Source organism: Crocuta crocuta, unplaced genomic scaffold, assembly GCF_008692635.1.
Source record: "Crocuta crocuta isolate KB4526 unplaced genomic scaffold, BGI_CrCroc_1.0 scaffold854, whole genome shotgun sequence".
Taxonomy (NCBI): domain Eukaryota; kingdom Metazoa; phylum Chordata; class Mammalia; order Carnivora; family Hyaenidae; genus Crocuta; species Crocuta crocuta.
In genome coordinates this window covers 374,203-391,222 of record NW_027531536.1, presented here as the reverse complement: position 1 = coordinate 391,222, position 17,020 = coordinate 374,203, and the positions used below count along the sequence as shown (strand labels likewise).

The 17,020-nt window shown below is 42.2% G+C and overlaps 2 protein-coding genes across 14 annotated transcripts in view; one reads left to right on the top strand and one right to left on the bottom strand.

Annotated features, from left to right (window-relative positions):
* The window catches only part of FDX1 (ferredoxin 1), a 36,706-nt gene extending 24,687 nt beyond the window's left edge, over window positions 1-12,019 (bottom strand). The window contains exons 1-2 of the mRNA XM_077772662.1: window positions 11,933-12,019; window positions 7,510-7,645 (exon numbers count right to left, since the gene is read on the bottom strand). Coding sequence (XP_077628788.1) covers window positions 7,510-7,601 — 92 coding nt within the window. The 5' untranslated portion in view covers window positions 7,602-7,645; window positions 11,933-12,019. The remainder of the gene's footprint in view (window positions 1-7,509; window positions 7,646-11,932) is intronic.
* LOC144238770 (uncharacterized) overlaps window positions 1,956-17,020 on the top strand; it is a 73,478-nt gene continuing 58,413 nt past the window's right edge. For 2 of the 13 annotated variants that reach the window (XM_077772663.1, XM_077772672.1), the window contains exons 1-3: window positions 1,956-2,089; window positions 2,230-2,311; window positions 8,530-8,724. In XM_077772663.1, coding sequence (XP_077628789.1) covers window positions 8,565-8,724 — 160 coding nt within the window. In that variant the 5' untranslated portion in view covers window positions 1,956-2,089; window positions 2,230-2,311; window positions 8,530-8,564. Of the gene's footprint in view, window positions 2,090-2,204; window positions 2,312-4,890; window positions 5,015-7,844; window positions 8,021-8,354; window positions 8,424-8,529; window positions 8,725-12,011; window positions 14,751-17,020 lie in introns of those variants that run through there. The other 11 variants (XM_077772664.1, XR_013337203.1, XR_013337204.1 and 8 more) reach the window with 11 other exon arrangements.

Sequence of the window (17,020 nt, the reverse complement as noted above, 5' to 3'; positions counted from 1 at the left end):
TCTACACAGGTACTTTATCCAAATAACTTTATCCGTTTGTAATTGGTTTTGGTGGATCTTAGATTCTCCCCCCCAATTCCAAGAACTAGCAAAAGATTTCATGCACTGACCAAGAAACACAATCCTTCTAAATCCCCTACCATCATCAATTAATCAGCACAAATAACTATTTTCTTCACTTGTTACCTTTTACTACAGCCATTTCTTGCGCTCAACCACAGCAGGTATTTTAACAAAGCTGTCTGGGGTTGTGGTGGTAAAGTTCTTAACAGACTTGTCACAGGGAGGGAAGTTCTCAAAGCTGCTGACGCCTACCTTTTCACCATATGGGGAGGGTGGCCTGGGGCAGCTGGCCCAAGAAAAGGGCCCCTTCCAGGCTGGGCTCCCTACTTCTATAGCCTCCATAACTCTTCCCGATGACCCTACTGGCTAGAGAATTATCAACTCTTATGGTGCAAACTAAAACTGCTTTGACTCATGTTCCTAGTTTGCCAGCGACTTAATATATTTTTATTCCCTACCCCACCTACCTCCCAGGATTTTCTTAAGCATGAAGTGCAATAATTGTTGTGAAAGCCCTTTGGAGCCTAACTCGCTACAAAAAAGGAAGTATTATGTTGGAGTATTTTGGAGCAAAAGACTTTTTTCCCAACTCTCAATTACAGATAAACTAAATGCTAAACTTTGGAAAGAGAACTACAGTTTTTAGGCTGTTCTGTCCAGTGGAACTCTGTGCACTAACAGAGATGGTCTACACCTGCAATGTCCAATACAGTAGCCACTGGCTACATGTGGCTGTTGAGTGCTTGAAACGCAGCCAGCATGGGATACTGAATCTTTTAAATGTACTTAAGGGATGTTATCTTAAACTTAAAGAGCCACATGTGGACAGTCATAACCATAGTGGAAAACACAAATCTCAGACAGTAAGAGCTGGAAACTCTAGTTGTTAGTTCCAAAGTCTGTGATACAAGGCACATGGCCATCAACTGAAACTGTGCCAAAGAGGAGGAAAGCAGGATTAGGAGGCAAAAGAACAGATGTGCTTCCCTTTAAGACAACCTGCTATATCCAAGTTCAAGCTTCACAAATTTGGGAGAGATAACTGCGATTTACAAAAGCATTCGTGTTCCCTTTAAACACTAGTTTCGTGAATAAGTTCGATATAACGTGTCCTCATGTATACACCATTTTTCAAGAATGCATCCACTGCAGAAAGACACCCATGTGGAGAGGTAGACGCAGGGAAGTGTCAAGGAAATAGGGGCAAATAAATCCAGCTTGCCTTCTCCACGATCTCCCTCACTTCATGCAACAAAAATGTACCCAGCAACGCACTAGATAACAGTATTAAAGGGGGGGAAGGGACTCGGTCCTAGGCCCCGTTCTCAGGGACCTTAGCAAGAAGAAACGAGAAGAGGCAGCAAACCCAGCACTCTCTCCCGCCGGTTCTTGCTTCCTGCTAAGAACAAGGGGTCAGAGAACTGTTCTGAGATCTGCAGATGACAGAAGGCGCCACCGCGCTCTGAAGTTGGGAGCAAATTTTATCTCCAATATACCTAAGGAAATCGTGTCTTTGAAACGCAAATATACCCAAGAATACAAATCTTCAAAACATTTTGGGGAAAAAAAACTTTTTTTTTAACATCTTTCAACATTTAATCCAAAACACAACGCTGTGGGCCCAAGTAGCTGCTGCCAACAGGTGGCATCCACCGAGCCCTCACCTTCGTGCCTGACACAAGACCACCCGTATTATCTTCACTACCGTCTTCTTCACGGAACCCTGCGAGGCCTGTGCGTGAGTTAGGCCCCCTTCGTAAGTGGGGAAGCGGAGATTTATCGTGCTGGAGGAAGTCAGGCGTTAAGGGCCGAAGCCTGGCTTCGAGCCCGGCCTCGCCCGTGCAACGCCGGGACTCGGCCCCGCGTGAGCTGGAGAGAGGGTGTACCCCAGACGGACACTCCCGCCAAAGGACCGGGGACGGGACGCCAGACAGAGCAGGAGAAAGGCCCGGAAGGAAGCGTGCGGGCCGGGACATCGACGGGGAGCATTTTATGAAGGTCAACGCAGGCTGCGGGCGAAGCAAAGGTCAGCGCGCGGGCAAAGCACAGCCGACCCGAGCGCGGCAGAGCGCGCGGCTTCCGGGCGGCCCGGGGGTCCCAGGTCCCCGTGCCCCGCAAGCNCGGGCGCTGCGCTGCTGCCCCCGCGCACCGGCTTTGTCTTCACAGGGGCACGCGGTCCCTGGTGGCGGGACGGCGAGTTTTAAAGGATGGCTGAACATGACGGCAGGATGCGGCGAAACAGCCCCAGGTAACGACACCTCTTTCCCGTGTTCCGCACCTGCTTTCTCCTCCTTCCTATTAAAATAAAAAGCAACGTGGAAGGTTGTCATCCTGGGGTTCCAAGTAGGCTGAGGGGGCTCTCTGGGCCTTGTCAAACAAGGGCAGTGGGAAGTGTCATAGTGCCAACGGAAGTGATACACGGAGGAACACTTGTGAGTATAAAGCTCTAAACAATCGCAATGATCAATAAACCCGGGGATACTGGGGAAAGCACGGATAAGAATCCCCGGCAAACAAAGGCTGGTTCAGTACATGAAATCCAAGAGTTTGGAGACTGTTGGTTGAACTGAGGTTTTACTAAAGACTTCTACAAACACGAAGACAACCAAATTAAAAAAAAAAAAAATACACGTTCTCAAGATTAATACGTTGCGGTTGAAAGGGCATGGGGCTTGGAGGTCATAAATAGCAATGTTCAGATCCAAGGTCTGCCACTCTTAAGCTCTCTGAGACCTTGGATAAATTACCCTTCTCAAGGATCAGAGGTTACAGAAACACTGTAACACTGATAAGATGTTCCCGCTGTCCAGGGCCATTCTGAGGGTTACAGGAAAATATGCCCAGCAAGACAGTGCGTCACAAGCATTGACCCTCTTCCCTAAGGCCATCTTTCAAGACGCTAAAGGCCAAAGTCAGGTGGATATTGTAGTTATGCTAAATACAATAGAAGTTACTTCAAAGAATAGTCAGAACAAGAAGAGGTAGACCTGAGTAAAGTTTCTGGAGACAACGTACGGTGGGTATTGAACCCAAAGGCAGAGAGATGGCAGTCCTGTGGCTCCCAAATTGCCTAAATTTTCCCATAAAAAGACTTTGAGGCTGGAAAGGACACCACAGACCCTGACAATCAGAAAGAGGAGGTTGTAAAAGAACAATTAATTTTTTTTTTTTTGTAAGATCAAATCTTCAAAGTAGGATGAATTCACTGTAGGAAGGAATCAGGGATGGCAGGGGAGTGTAGACATTCTCTCTGCAAATGCAGCTTCAGCTGGGTTTTGGCGCTTCCAGCTTTCTGCTTTGTGGCATAGTTGTTTGTATGCATTGTTCATCTCAGTAGCCCCCATACTACCAGCTACAGGGCTTTGAGTACATCAAGTGTTTAGCAAATAGTCATGAATAAGTTAGTATTGTCCTGTGACTTCCTTAGTAATCACGACAATTCATGAAGCCTGTCAGTGAAAATTAAAGATGGAAAAAAGTGCTCTCCAGTTCTTGAAAGATGGATAAGGGTGGATTCCAAAGATTACAAATATCAATTCAGCAGTATTCCAGAGAGGATTTATAAACATGTGGTCCCCGGGTACTGTAAAAAGTAATACAGAACTAGGAAGAGCTTTTGCTTATGTATTTTTCTTCTTCTAAAGCTCCCCTCCCCCTCCATCCTTCACTCGGGTTGAAATCCATCCATATTTTGAAGCTCATTTAAAATTCTTTCCTGTAAAGTGGTGCCTATTTATCTCAACAGATCATCCCTCTGCTAGATGCCTGAGATCTTTGTCCTTTCTTATATAACTTGTACCTCTTACTTCAAATAGAATAATGTTCCCGAGAGTGCATTGTAAACTGAAAAGTGTCACAAAAACTCAGATTCAGTGTTTCTTGAGCACCTACTCTGAACTTCACGGGACTGTGGTTTCCATCGCACATACTTTCCATAGCTCCTCTAGACGGAAGCTCCCTAGAGGAAGGATGCAGTCTCACTCGTTGTCATAGTCCCAGCACCTGGTACAGGGCCAGGCACAATGCAGCCATTTAATGACAGTCTATTAAGAAACGTGTTAGGAGGCGCCTCGGTGGCTCATTTGGTTCAGTGTCCGACTCTTGGTTTCAGCTCAGATCATGATCTCAGGGTTTATGGGTCCGGGCCCAACGTGGGGCTCCATGCTGGCAGTGTGGAAGTCTGCTTGGGATTCTCTCTCCCTTCTCTCTCTGCCCCTCCCCCGCGTGTTCCCTCTCAAATAAATAAATTTTTTTAAAAAATTGACTTGGGAACTTGCACAATTCTTACCTCATTTCAATATCACAGCAACTCTGTAGAGTAGATATGCAGTATGTAAATCTCCATGCTGGTGCTAGAGACATAGCAGCAAACAACAGCCCCTGCCCGCTTGCTTTGCAGATGAGGAAACTGAGGTGCACTGTGGTTGTGCCTTCCGTAGAATCACACTGCTAGTGACTTGTAGACCCAGACTGTAAATCTGGGTCTCCCTGGTCCCAAGTCCAGGGCATAAACACAAGAAATGATATTTTTATTGTGTTTTATTGTATAGTTACATAGGTGATTCATGTAACTTTTATATTATTAATGTGTACTTTATATGTCATGTTTTTCAACTCCATATTCAATAATAAATGCTTAAAATTCTACATGGCCTGTGTAGTTTAAGGATAAGGTCAGAAATTATCTAAATTTTGTTTGTTTGGGTTTTTTGTTTTTAGAAATTAAGTATTTTAAAAGGAGCACAAAATTAGACCTAAGTATGTTTCATCTCAAGNATTACTCCACCCCCATGTGATTTATTTTTTAATTGTAATTTTTTTAACTAGGCTTCACACTCAGCACAGAGCCTAACATGAGGCTTGAGCTCACAACCCTGAGACCAAGACCTAAGCTGAGATCCAGAGTCAGACACTTAACCTACTGAGCCTCCCAGGTGCCCCCACCACCCAAGTGATTTATTAATATGGCTAATACTGGTGTGTTTCCTAAATTTAAAGATATAATTGATATTTAAGTTGCCATCTTTGTCTCTTTCTTTCTTTTTTCTTAAGTTTATTAAGTAATCTCTGCATTCAACATGGAGCTCACACTCAAAACCCTGAAGTCAGGAGTTGCACACTCTTCTGACTGAGCCAGCCAGGCGCCCCTAAACTACCATCTTTGTCTTAATTGATTTTCCCGCCTGCAGTGTCATCAGAATTGCTCTGAGACACCCTCCTCACTGCCAGCAGGCGATCCTATTAAAATACCTACACGATCGAGAAAATGCTTGAAGGACGTTTCCTCATCATTTGTTAATAGAGTAAAACAAACCATGCAGCTGGATGCACAGCAGCCCCCCAAGCTCTGCCCCCCACNCCCCGCCCGCCCCCCACGCTCCTTTCAGTCCTCGGAGGAACCGCTCTCTGATGCAGGCGACCGTCGTGAGCCGACCTGCCCGCTGTAAATCCCTCCGTCACAGCTTACACTTGATTTGTTACATGCAAACAAGAGCTCGGAGCAAGTGACTTGCTCGGTATCAGGTCCCAGTGCTTTGCTAAGGTTACTTTCTATGTACTTTTAAACTGTTTGATATGCCCCCAAATGTTCATCACAGCTCATCTTTTTTTGTCATGTTAGTCCCTCCCAATGAACAGTTTGCTTGGGGTTGTAAAATACGGGGGTTCTCATTTTATCATTCCTTCTTCACTGATCATCTAGACTACTTCTTTAGTAAGACTGCTTCAGGCAAACTCGGGGCGCGTGGGGGGCTCAGTCAGTTAAGCATCCGACTCTTTATTTTGGCTCAGGTCACAGTCTCAGTCATGGGATTGAGCCCCGTGTCAGGCTCTGCACTGACAGCGCAGAGCCTGCTTGGGATTCTCTCTCTCCTATTCGCTCTCTCTCTCCGTGCCTCACTCACTCAAAATAAATGAATAAACGTTGAAAAGAAAAAAAAGTCAGACTTGGCCTCACCCTCTGTTCAGATCTCCTGAAACAGACTGTGTCTGGGAAAGGGAGGATACATGCTTGATTCTTTCTCTTGATTTGTCTGCTGTAGTTACAGGTTTACTCATGCTATTTATTCAAAAGCTAGTCGAAAAAGTCATAATTTTCTAACAAATAGTACATTTCACCTAAATTTTTAAAAGCTATTGGCATAAGTTTTTTCCCAGTGTTTACTTATCTTTTAAAAAAAAATCTCTGGGGGCGCCTGGGTAGCTTAGTCGGTTGAGTGTCCCACTTTGGCTCAGGTAATGATCTCATAGTTCATGGGTTCGAACCCCGCGTCGGGCTCTGTGCTGACAGCGCAGAGCCTGGAGCTGCTTCGGAGTCTGTGTCTCCCCCGTCTCTGACCCTCCCCTGCTCATGCTGTCTCTCTCTCTCTCAAAAATAATAAAACATTTTTTTTAAATCCCTGGTATATCTATAACTAACATTACTTTTCATATTTCTTAGATTATTTTCTGGCTCTTTTTTTTTTAATCTTGGCAAAAGTTTGTTTTATTGGTCTTTTCAGGTAACAGCCTTGGACAGTGATTTTCTGTGCTTTATCTCTGTTTTCTAATCTTATTTATCTTTATAATTTCTTTCATTCCACATTCTTGGGATTTACTACTTTGTTTTGTTTCTAACTTCTTGATCTAGATACTTAGTTCATTAATTTCCAATCATGTTTTTAAAATAAGTAATTTCTCTAAGTATTTAAGTTTCCTCTGAGTAGGGTATTTAGCTGTGTCAAGAGTTTGAAACATGGTGTTTTCTGTGTTATTCAGTTTGGTTTTTTTAAATTTTTTAATATCTACTTATTTTTGAGAGAGAGCAGGGGAAGGGCAGAGAGAGAGAGAGAAAGAGAGACAGAATCCCAAGCAGGCTCTGTGCCATCAGCATAGACCCCAATGCGGGGCTTGAATCCATGAACCGTGAGATCATGACCTGAGCCCAAATCAAGAGTTGATGCTAGGGGCGCCTGGGTGGCTTAGTCGGTTAAGCGTCCGACTTTCGCTTAGGTCATGATCTCGCGGTTCGTGGGTTCGAGCCCCGCGTCGGGCTCTGTGCTGACTGCCANAAAAAAAAAAAAGAGTTGATACTTAACCAGTTGATCCACATAGGCACCCGTGTATTCTTCAGGTTAAATATTATCAGATTTCTACTCTGTTTATCCTCTGATGGTGAGCCATTTGGAAGTGTTTTAAATGTCTAAATATACAAAGGTTAGAAGTTAATAGTACTGCAGAAGCAAAGATCAGTGAACTTGTAAACACAGCAATAGAAAGTTCACAGAGTGACATCCACAGAGCAAAAAGACTAGAACAACGTAAGAACATTGCATCATTGGCCTGTTGAACAATACCACATGGTCTAACATACTTCTATTTGGAGTCACACAAGGAAAGAAAAGGAGACTGCAATGAAGACATTTTTAAACCAACAGAAATTAATAGAGCTGTTGCTGTCTGACTCACCGAAAGAATTTACAAAGAGTGTGTCTACGGTAGGCAGCTTCTCCCATGGCTTTCAGTAATTCCCACCTGCTGGATTCACACCTTGGAGTCATACCCCCCTCCTGAGTGAGGGCAGGCTGCACCTAGTGATTTGTTCCTAAAAATTGAAAACAGAAAGAGGTTGATGGTGTCACTTCTGCGTTATGTTATGGAAGGCTGCGAACTCTGTCTTGATAGCTTTCTTCCTCTGCCACCCTCCTGGCTTACACACTGTGACGAGGAATCTGCCAGGTCAGAGAGGCTCGCCTCACAAAGAACCAAGAACAGCAGCAAGGAACTGAGGCGTTAGTCCCGCGATCCACTTGCAAAGAACTGAATCCTGTCTGCAACCATCCCTGTGAGCTGGGAAGCAGATACCCCCTCGGTTGAGCCTGAGGGTATGACCGCCTCCCCGGCTGCCTCTTGACTATGGCCTGTGAGAGACCCTCAAGCAGTGGGCCCAGTGAAGACGCACCAGATCCAGAAATAGATGGTAAATGTTGTTTCAGTTCATTATGCTTTGGAATCATTTGTTATGCAGTGATAGACACCCAATATAATGTTCTTCAAGAATAGTGAACTTGAACCCAAAAGGAAGGACTAAGAGGCAAGAAGAAATGATAAAACAAAAAAATTAGCAACCATATGGGTAAATCTAAATAAAAACTGAATGTGAAATAATAACAACGATCTCCTGAAAAGATAAAAATAAGAGCAAAATAGAATTACATGCCTGAGCCAATATATCACATGAAACAGGAAATTAGTAATCAGGGTGAAAGTGTTATTGAGAGGATCCTCTCTCCCTTTCTTCTTTTTGGTAACAGAACATCTTGAGTTTTAGCGGAACACATGGCTGGCCAGCTCGAGGCCATGCTTCCCAGCTGCTTTTGCAGGTGAGTTCGTCCCCGTAATGGCTTTTGCCAGAGCCACACAAGCACAATCAGTAACCGTTTTTAAAGGAAGCCGTTTATTTTCCTTTCTATTTTCCTTTCCCACCAGCTAGAAAGTGGCACCAATTAGTATGATCACATGAGATGCAAAATGGAAGCAAAAGATTGAAGGTGACAGACTATCAGGGCCAGCGTACCGGCCTGCGTGCCCGTAGGACATCGTGTAGCAGAGCTGTCCGCCAGTGTTCCCCACCCATGGCTGCGCTGTTCCATGGAGGACAAGTTAACATTGATGCTACTTCAGGTACTTGTTTTAAAGACTTCTTGTTACCACAGCTTAGCCTCTGTCTTGACAAATATATAATTTAATCTCCAAAAGAATAAAAGAAGGAAAAAAAAAACATTTGAAAGCACATATTTTAAAAGAATAAAATGAAATCTTGAAAACAAGTCCCAATATATCAAAAATAAATGGATTAACTATACCAACAAAAAGGCAGACTTTTTTTTTAAATGTTTATTTTTGAGAGAGAAAGAGAGCACGAGTGGGAAAGGGCAGAGAGAAGGAGACACAGAATCTGAAACAGGCTCCAGGCTCTGAGCTGTCAGCCCAGCGCCCGACACGGGGCTCGGACTCACAAACCGCGAGATCATGACCTGATGCTGAAGTCGGACACTTAACCGACTGATCCACCCAGGTGTCCCATTTAAAATGTAAAAATTCTGGGGCGCCTGGGTGGCTCAGTCGGTTAAGCGTCCGACTTCAGCTCAGGTCATGATCTCGCGGTTTGTGAGTCCGAGCCCCGTGTCGGGCGCTGGGCTGACAGCTCAGAGCCTGGAGCCTGCTTCAGATTCTGTGTCTCCCTCTCTCTCTGCCCCTCCCCCATTTATGCTCTGTTTCTGTCTGTCTCAATAATAAATAAACATCAACACTTGATCTTAGCCAAAAGGCCGAGAAGCGATAATAAATAAACATCAAAAAATAAATAAATAAAATGCAAAAATTCTGACTTTACCACATTTAGAAGAGATCAAAATTGTAAAAGGTATAAAAGGATAGAAAAATACAGGGTAAGTACCTTGCTATATTGCTGTCCAATTAAGAGGAGTTTATTTAAACCCAATTAAATGGACCAGGAAAAAATGCATTGTAAAGGATAAATAGAGTCACTAAAAAATGTGAAGCATTAAGTTAATTTGGAATTCTAGCAACTCTAAACTTATAGTGTCTAAGAACATAGTATATATGTATGTTATATGTTATATATAAAAGTTTCATGGGAAAATGGGCAAATATGCAATCACATTGAGAGATTGGTAGCATACTTATTTTGGAAATTAATACATTAAACATTCAGTAAGACTTTAATAAATTTGACAGGTATAGCAACCTATACTTAGTTAAATAATCTGATTTTCCAATTAATTGGGGAACACTTATAAAAATAGTGTACTAGGTGATAAAGTATCAGTAAATCTTAAAAATTTTTACAGAAAACAACTTGTAGTTGAAAATAAAAATAAAGGTTATTTACTTTATTCTAAAATTTAAGTACTCCACAAGGTAGATCAAAGCTTTCTAACTAGATTTATGTGTATGTCAACTACCCCCTGAGATGTTTTTAGAATTCTGATATTTCAGTGTTGGCATATTTTGCACTCAGGACCATATTGTGGTCGCATACATTACTAGTAACTCCTTATTTGCACTATCATTATCAAAGGAGGTAAACTGTACAATGTCCATTCATTTTCATTAAGTTGAAGAAAGTGGTCTGAAGTTCCTCCAACTCTACAGTTTTAAAAATGTTGTACAGGTTATGTTTTTAATTTCTTAAGTTTGACCACACTGTTTTTTGCCAAAAGAGTTTCCAAAAGATGTAGTTCCCCGCAGCATGAGAAAACCACTTAGAGCATTTATACACATAAGTGTGAGGCGGGAGACAGACTCATCCTTGCCCTTGAGCGATAACCTGTGATTGGATTTTCTTGCCAATAGCTCAAAAGTCTTCTTAAGCCTCAGGCCCAGACTGAGTCATAAATGTTTGTGGGACAACAGGCATCCATCTTGTTTTCACTTTTAATGACTCATGTAATTTGTTGGGGCTTAGGATAATCTCCATTCTTAAGGTCCCTACCTCTGGTAACATGTGAAAAAATTCCTTTTGCCGTATACGGTAACATTTCACGGGTTCCAAGAATCAGGGCATGGACACATATATTGGCCATTGTTTTTCCTCCCACATTTGAGTTTAAATATGAAACAAGTTCAGCATTAACACTAACAAGTAGAGGATCTTTTCCGTCATCACTCTTTCTGGGCTGATTTCGATCACTATGCATTGATTGAGGCTTCAAGACTTGCTGCAACATCGAGGAGTAACGTGTATTGTGCTTACCATTATGCTTACGAAAAATTCCACAGTCACTGACATGTATTACCAGCAAAAGAATAAATGTAGTAATAACTAACATTTATTGAGTGCTTACTCTGCTCAAAGCACTTTTTTAGATGCTTTACATGTTTTGAGATACTTAATCTTCACAAAAACCCTGTGAGGTGGTTATCAGCATCATTACCATTTTACTGATGAGTGGAGTGAGGTGCAGTTTATATTTAAATTAAATGAGGTTTGGGGTGTTACCAAAAGAAGTGATATTAGATGGCCTTCAGTATAGTAGTTTTTATAATATACATGCACAGAAGTACTACATATTTTATGTTACACTCTGTCAAAAATGAACTTCCTCACCTTTAGATTTGAGGGAAGAAATAGCATGGAATCTAAACATTTTCACTTCTTGGAATCTGAAGGAAATGCATGTGCCGATGAGTGTGTCCTTGGGCACATGAGTGTGTATATGTGAAAAGAGATTAACTCAGTATACAGAGGGATAGCCTCCACTTCTGTTTTCATCTTTTTTTCTGCCGTTTTTGCTCTGTGATATTTGTTCAAGACACTAAATGTGTATTTTGTCATTGGAGTTAATTTGTGGTATTAAATTTGGAGTTACTGATATGCTGGTGTTAGGGAGGAAAAATTTTCTTTTACCCTTCAAAATTCTTCTAGCTGATCTAAGGATTTAATTAACATGCAACAGATTAACAGGAGAAAATCAAGTTTAATTTTGTGTGTACAAGGAATCCACAAAGACCTAAGATTTCAAAGACCGTCAAAATGAGGTATATATGTCCTCCTAAAGGGGCCAGGGGGTCTGGAACTTGAAAGGAAAAGAAAACAATTCACAGGAAGATGAAAAAGAATAAATATTCTTTTTTTAACCAAATATTTGGTAAAAAATATTTTACCAAATATTTTTACCAAAATATTTTTACCAAATAAATACTTGGTAAACAGATGTTTTTCTGGACTATTCAGAAACAGTGGGAGTTTGATCAAGTGGGCCTTGCTAGGCTTCTCCCTGTCCACCGTGCCTCCTTCCTGTTGTAAGGTAGGTCCCTGCCCACCGTACCTCCTTCCTGTTGTAATGCAGGTCCCTGTCCATCATACCTACTTCCTTCGTGTTGTAAGGTAGGGATCTGTGTTGCCCACTCTTCCTGAAGCAGGTCCTCTGTCTCTGTTCTTTTAGGCAGTAAGAAAGAAGGTCAAAATTTCATTCTGAGTCTTTTTGTGAAGAAGCTTGAAATCACCTGCGTGTCAAAGTGGCTCGTTTCGCGGTGGCCTGCCCTTGGTTCCTACTCAGACGAGACTAGAGTGAAAAAATAACAGTAAAAAAAACTTGAGTCAACGGTGTTGTGCGATAGCTTAAGGTCAGTCTCCAGTAGCGCGGCGATTGGTTTCTTTGGATTAAGACTGAGTAACTAGAAAGCAATTGCCAGATTTCCTTGGATGTAGTTGACATTAAGCTTCGGGTTACAAAAAACATTTTTCTGTTTCAATGTCAGTTGTTATTTACAGGAGTTTCTGAATATTACCCTGTTGCATAGCTTCTGATTTGAGATCTTTGAAGAATCCATTTCTGTCACACTTACCTTAAATTTTGACCAGCATTTCACCTTCATTTTTTATTCTTTTTTTAAATGTTTATTTATTTTGAGAGAGAGCGAGCACAAGCAGGGGAGGAGCAGAGAGAGAGGGAGAGAGAGAGAATCCCAAGCAGGCTCCATGCTGCCAGCCCTGTATGTACAGGTGTATAATATGAACTGATGTGTGCACAGTGTTACTTACTTGCATCACTGTCTGTATTAGCAAAATATTAATAATGCCCTTCGGGGCACCTGAGTGGATCAGTTCATTGATCCTCTGACTTCAGCTTAGGTCATGATCTCACAGTTCATGGGTTCGAGCCCCGTGTCAAGCCTTGGCTGACAACTCAGAGCCTGGAGTCTGCTTCTGATTCTGTGTCTCCCTCTGTCTCTGCCCCTCCTTGCTTGTGTTCTGTGTGTGTCTCTCAAAAATAAATAAACATTAAAAAAACTTTTTAAACGCCATCAAAGTGTCCGTCATCTGGAGGTTAAATGAACTATGGTACTACCCTGCAATGGTATAATACAGAGCTGGGGAAAAAAAGTAAACATTGCTCTTTGTCTACTGACGTGTGGTGATTTCCAAGATATTATTAAGTGAAAAATTGAAGTGAATATAATGTATCATCTTTTGTGTAAGAAAGAGGAGAAAGTAAATATAATCCCCTGGCTTGGACTTGTGTAGAGAGACCTGGAGCAGTAGCGTACATTAGGCAGGTGCAGGGCAGGGAGCAGGGCTCCCCGGTGTGTGCCTCGTGATAGGGCTTTTACTTTCGGACAGTGCAGATGCGTCACCTACTCAAAACAAAACAAAGTAAATAAAGCTTTGGAAAGAAACAAGATACCACTTTCCATGGTTTACAGAAGTTTTTTTGAGCATGTTCTATTTTTTGATAATCTTGTATGGGAACTCAAGGCATTTAGAAGCCGGGACAAGGGAGGGACATGCAGCAGAGTCTCCTGTGAGAAGACACTTAGAGCCAGCATGTGAGAGAAAGCTGGGTCCAGGAGAACATAAGATGGCAAAAGAGCATAAACAGAAGGACCTCAGTGATACTTAAGTATTGGTATATATTGAGAAAATGTAGGCCCCACATGTTAAGTGACTTGCCACCATCACTCAGCTTATTTGTGGAGAAATCAGGATGAGAATCCCGGGACCCCTGATTCACAGTCTCCATGTTTATGTCTATATCGCGATGCCCTCTGTTGGTTAGTCATACCCCCTTTAATGAGGTAAAAACAATGTGTATAAAGTGCTTTAAGCATGTGGACATACATTAACTACTTTGATCATCACATTGTATTATGATAAGATAGCATAGTGTGGCAGTTAAGGTCATGGGCACTGAAGTTAGCCTTTCCGCCATTGCCTCGTACTTGCTTGCTGTGTGATCTTGAACAAGCTGCTTGACTTCGCAGGCCCCAGTTTCCTCACGCAGAGATGGGGATGTAACAGTGCTTCCCGCGCCGTGTGGACGTGGAGGGTAAATGACGTAGTGCAGGTAAAGGACTTAGCCTGGCACCTGATCTGTGCTCCCTGCACGTTATCATTGTTACAGCTTGTATGTTACAGATGAAAATCTGAGGTTGGGGAGACATATCCTGCCCAAGGACACGTAGGTTCCAAGGGATGGGTCAAGAACTCCATCTAGATTTTCTCACTTTCAGATCTCATGCTCTCTCCATTCCTGTAAAATCCATAGACTCCAGGCACTTGATTTTCCTCTAACTATAGTAGTTTTTCTGCTTTGACTTGCAACCCAGTCAGTATGAACCTTTTTACAGAATAAGTAGTAGCCCAGTCTGTTTGGATAGGTGAAAAGGAAAATAAATTCATGTATGCAATCAGATTTTATTTTGCTGTTAGCACAGGACCTAACAGGTATTAAATAAATATTAATTATTTTGTGTATTCTTTGACGTTTAATTGGTTTAATTAGAAAATTTAATTAGGAAAGCTTTTTCTCACGTAAGCCAGTATTGTTCATATACGTAAGTGTATAATATATGCGTACATAATACATAATTAAATTACACTTACATAAATGAATATGTATACTTAATGTATAATATAAGTTATTACAGGTATAAGTTATAATACAGAAGTTGTATATGATGTGGTAATGTATAAAATATGTACCTATATGGTAGATAGTATATTTTGTAATGTTTACAAATTATCTTAAAATGATTGTGCACCTGAGTAATATTCCATTGTGTGTGCGTATATATATATGTACATATATATCCATTTATCTACAAGTGGACACTTGGACTGTTTCCATATCTTGGCTATTATAAATAATGTTGCAGTAAACATAGGGGTGCATATATCTTTACGAATTAGTGTTTTCATTTTCTTTGGGTAAATACCTGGTAGTGGAATTACCAGATCATAGGGCAGTTCCATTTTTAACATTTTGAGGAAGCTCCATGCTGTTTTCCACAGTGACCGCACCCCGCTTGCCACCCCGCCAGCAGTGCAGGGGCTCCTTTCCCCACACCCTCGCCAAATCTTGTTGCTTCTCGTGGGTTTGATTTTTGCCATTCTGACGAGTAGGGGGACATCTCAGTGTGCTTTTGATCTGTGTTTCCCTGGAGATGAGTCACACTGAGCATCTTTTCATGTGTCTGTCGGTCATCTGTAAGTTTTCTTTGGAGAAATATCTGTTCATATCCTCTGCCCATTTTTTAATTGGATTTTTTTTTTGATGTTGGTTTATATAAGTTCTTTATATACTTCGGATATTAATGCCTTACTGAGTATATCATGTGCAGATATCTTCTCCCACTCAGTAAGTTGTCTTTTTGTTGTTGATGGTTCCCTTCACTGTGTGAAAGCTTCTTAGTTTGGTGTAGTCCCAAGAATTTAATTTTGTTTTCATTTCCCTTGCCAAAGGAGACATATCTAGACATTCTACAGACAACGTCCGATTATTGCCTATGTTTTCTTCTAGGAATTTTATGGTTTCAGGTATCACATTTAGGTCTTTAATCCATTTTGAGTTTGTTTTTATGTTTGGGGGAATACTAATAATAATAATGTTGTTATTATTATTATTATTATTGTCAGACCTCCACTCCATCACTTCATGAGTCACGGTCTTCACTGACCTCCACGTGACTACGTGGCACCATCAAGTGTCGGTCCCCTCACTTCGCCATCAGAAAGCAGCGTTTGTCATGTCAACACTTTCCTTCTGCAAATGCCTCCTTCCCTTGTCTTCAAGGACACATTTCTTGTTTCCGTTCCCTCTCAGTCTTCTTTGCTGGTTTATCCTCAGGTCCCCAAATCTAAATGTCACAGTGCCCCAGGGATCAGTCCTCATACCTTCTATTTTCCCTATTTCTGCTGGGAGATGTCACACAGGCTCCTGGCTTTAAAATATATGTACAAGTGTACCGCTGAAGCATAGATTTCTATCTGGCTCAGACCTACAGCCTGAATTCCAAATCTGGTTTTCCAATTACCTACTCAGCATCTGCACCCGAATGTCTAATACGCTTCTCAAATTAGCTCGTGCTAAATGGAATTACAGCTGACCCTTGAAGAACGTTGGGGGCAAGGTTTAGGAGCACCACCCCATGCTGCACAATAAAAAATCCACACGGAACTTTTGACTCCCCTGAAGCTTAACTAATATAGCCTACTGTTGAGTGGGAGACTTATCAATAACATAAACAGTTGGCTAACTCATATTTTGTATGTTATGTATATCATGTACTGTCTTCTTACAATAAAGTAAACTAAAAATGCCATTGAAACCATAAGGAAGAGAAAACTCTCTTATCAGGACTGTGTTGTAAGAAGTCTTCGTAAGCGGACCGACAGGGTTCAAGCCCCTGTTGCTCAAGAGTCCGCCATAGCGATCTCTGAATAGGGCCCCCCCCCCCCACCGCGAACTTTGTCTCAGCTAATGGCAGCTCTGCTGTCTGCTTTTCTCCAGCCGAAAACCTTGCAGGCATCCTTGAGGCCTTGCTTTCTCTCTCATCCCTGGCAAACACATCACCAGTAAGTCCTGTCGCTCCACCCTTAGATCTTTTCGGTTAGACTCCTTACCCTGGTGGCACATCTCCGTCGTGGCTGGCCTGGATTGCCGCACGGCCCCGGTTTTCTCTCTCGGCTTCTGTACTGGCTGTCCCTGCAGTCTCTCCTCAACACAAATTTTATTAAAAATGTAAGTCAGATTATGTCATTCCGTCACCAGCTAGACCCCAGACCTCACCTTTACTGCTTATACCCAGTGATCTTTGTCCCACATTTTTCATTAAACTCTTTCCAGCTTATCTCTTAACTCAGGCAAAAGACCCCACGGGCATAACCCAGTACTGGAAACACCCCTTCACGCAGTAACCACTGCCTGGAGGCTCAGCTCTGGCAGCCCAGACCCCACCCAGACCAGCTGGAGCTTAACCCCCGACTCCTGCCTGCACTGATGGACCATGGAGTGACCTACAGTCACCTTTACGTCATTTTCATACTAAAATCTCCACCCACGGAGGAGCAAAAGCCTCATTTACATAACATACAAGGACTGTCTGGGCTTGTTTCCTCATGCACTACCTCTACCTCAAAGACATTCTCTCCCTCCCCCCCCCCCCCCCCCCC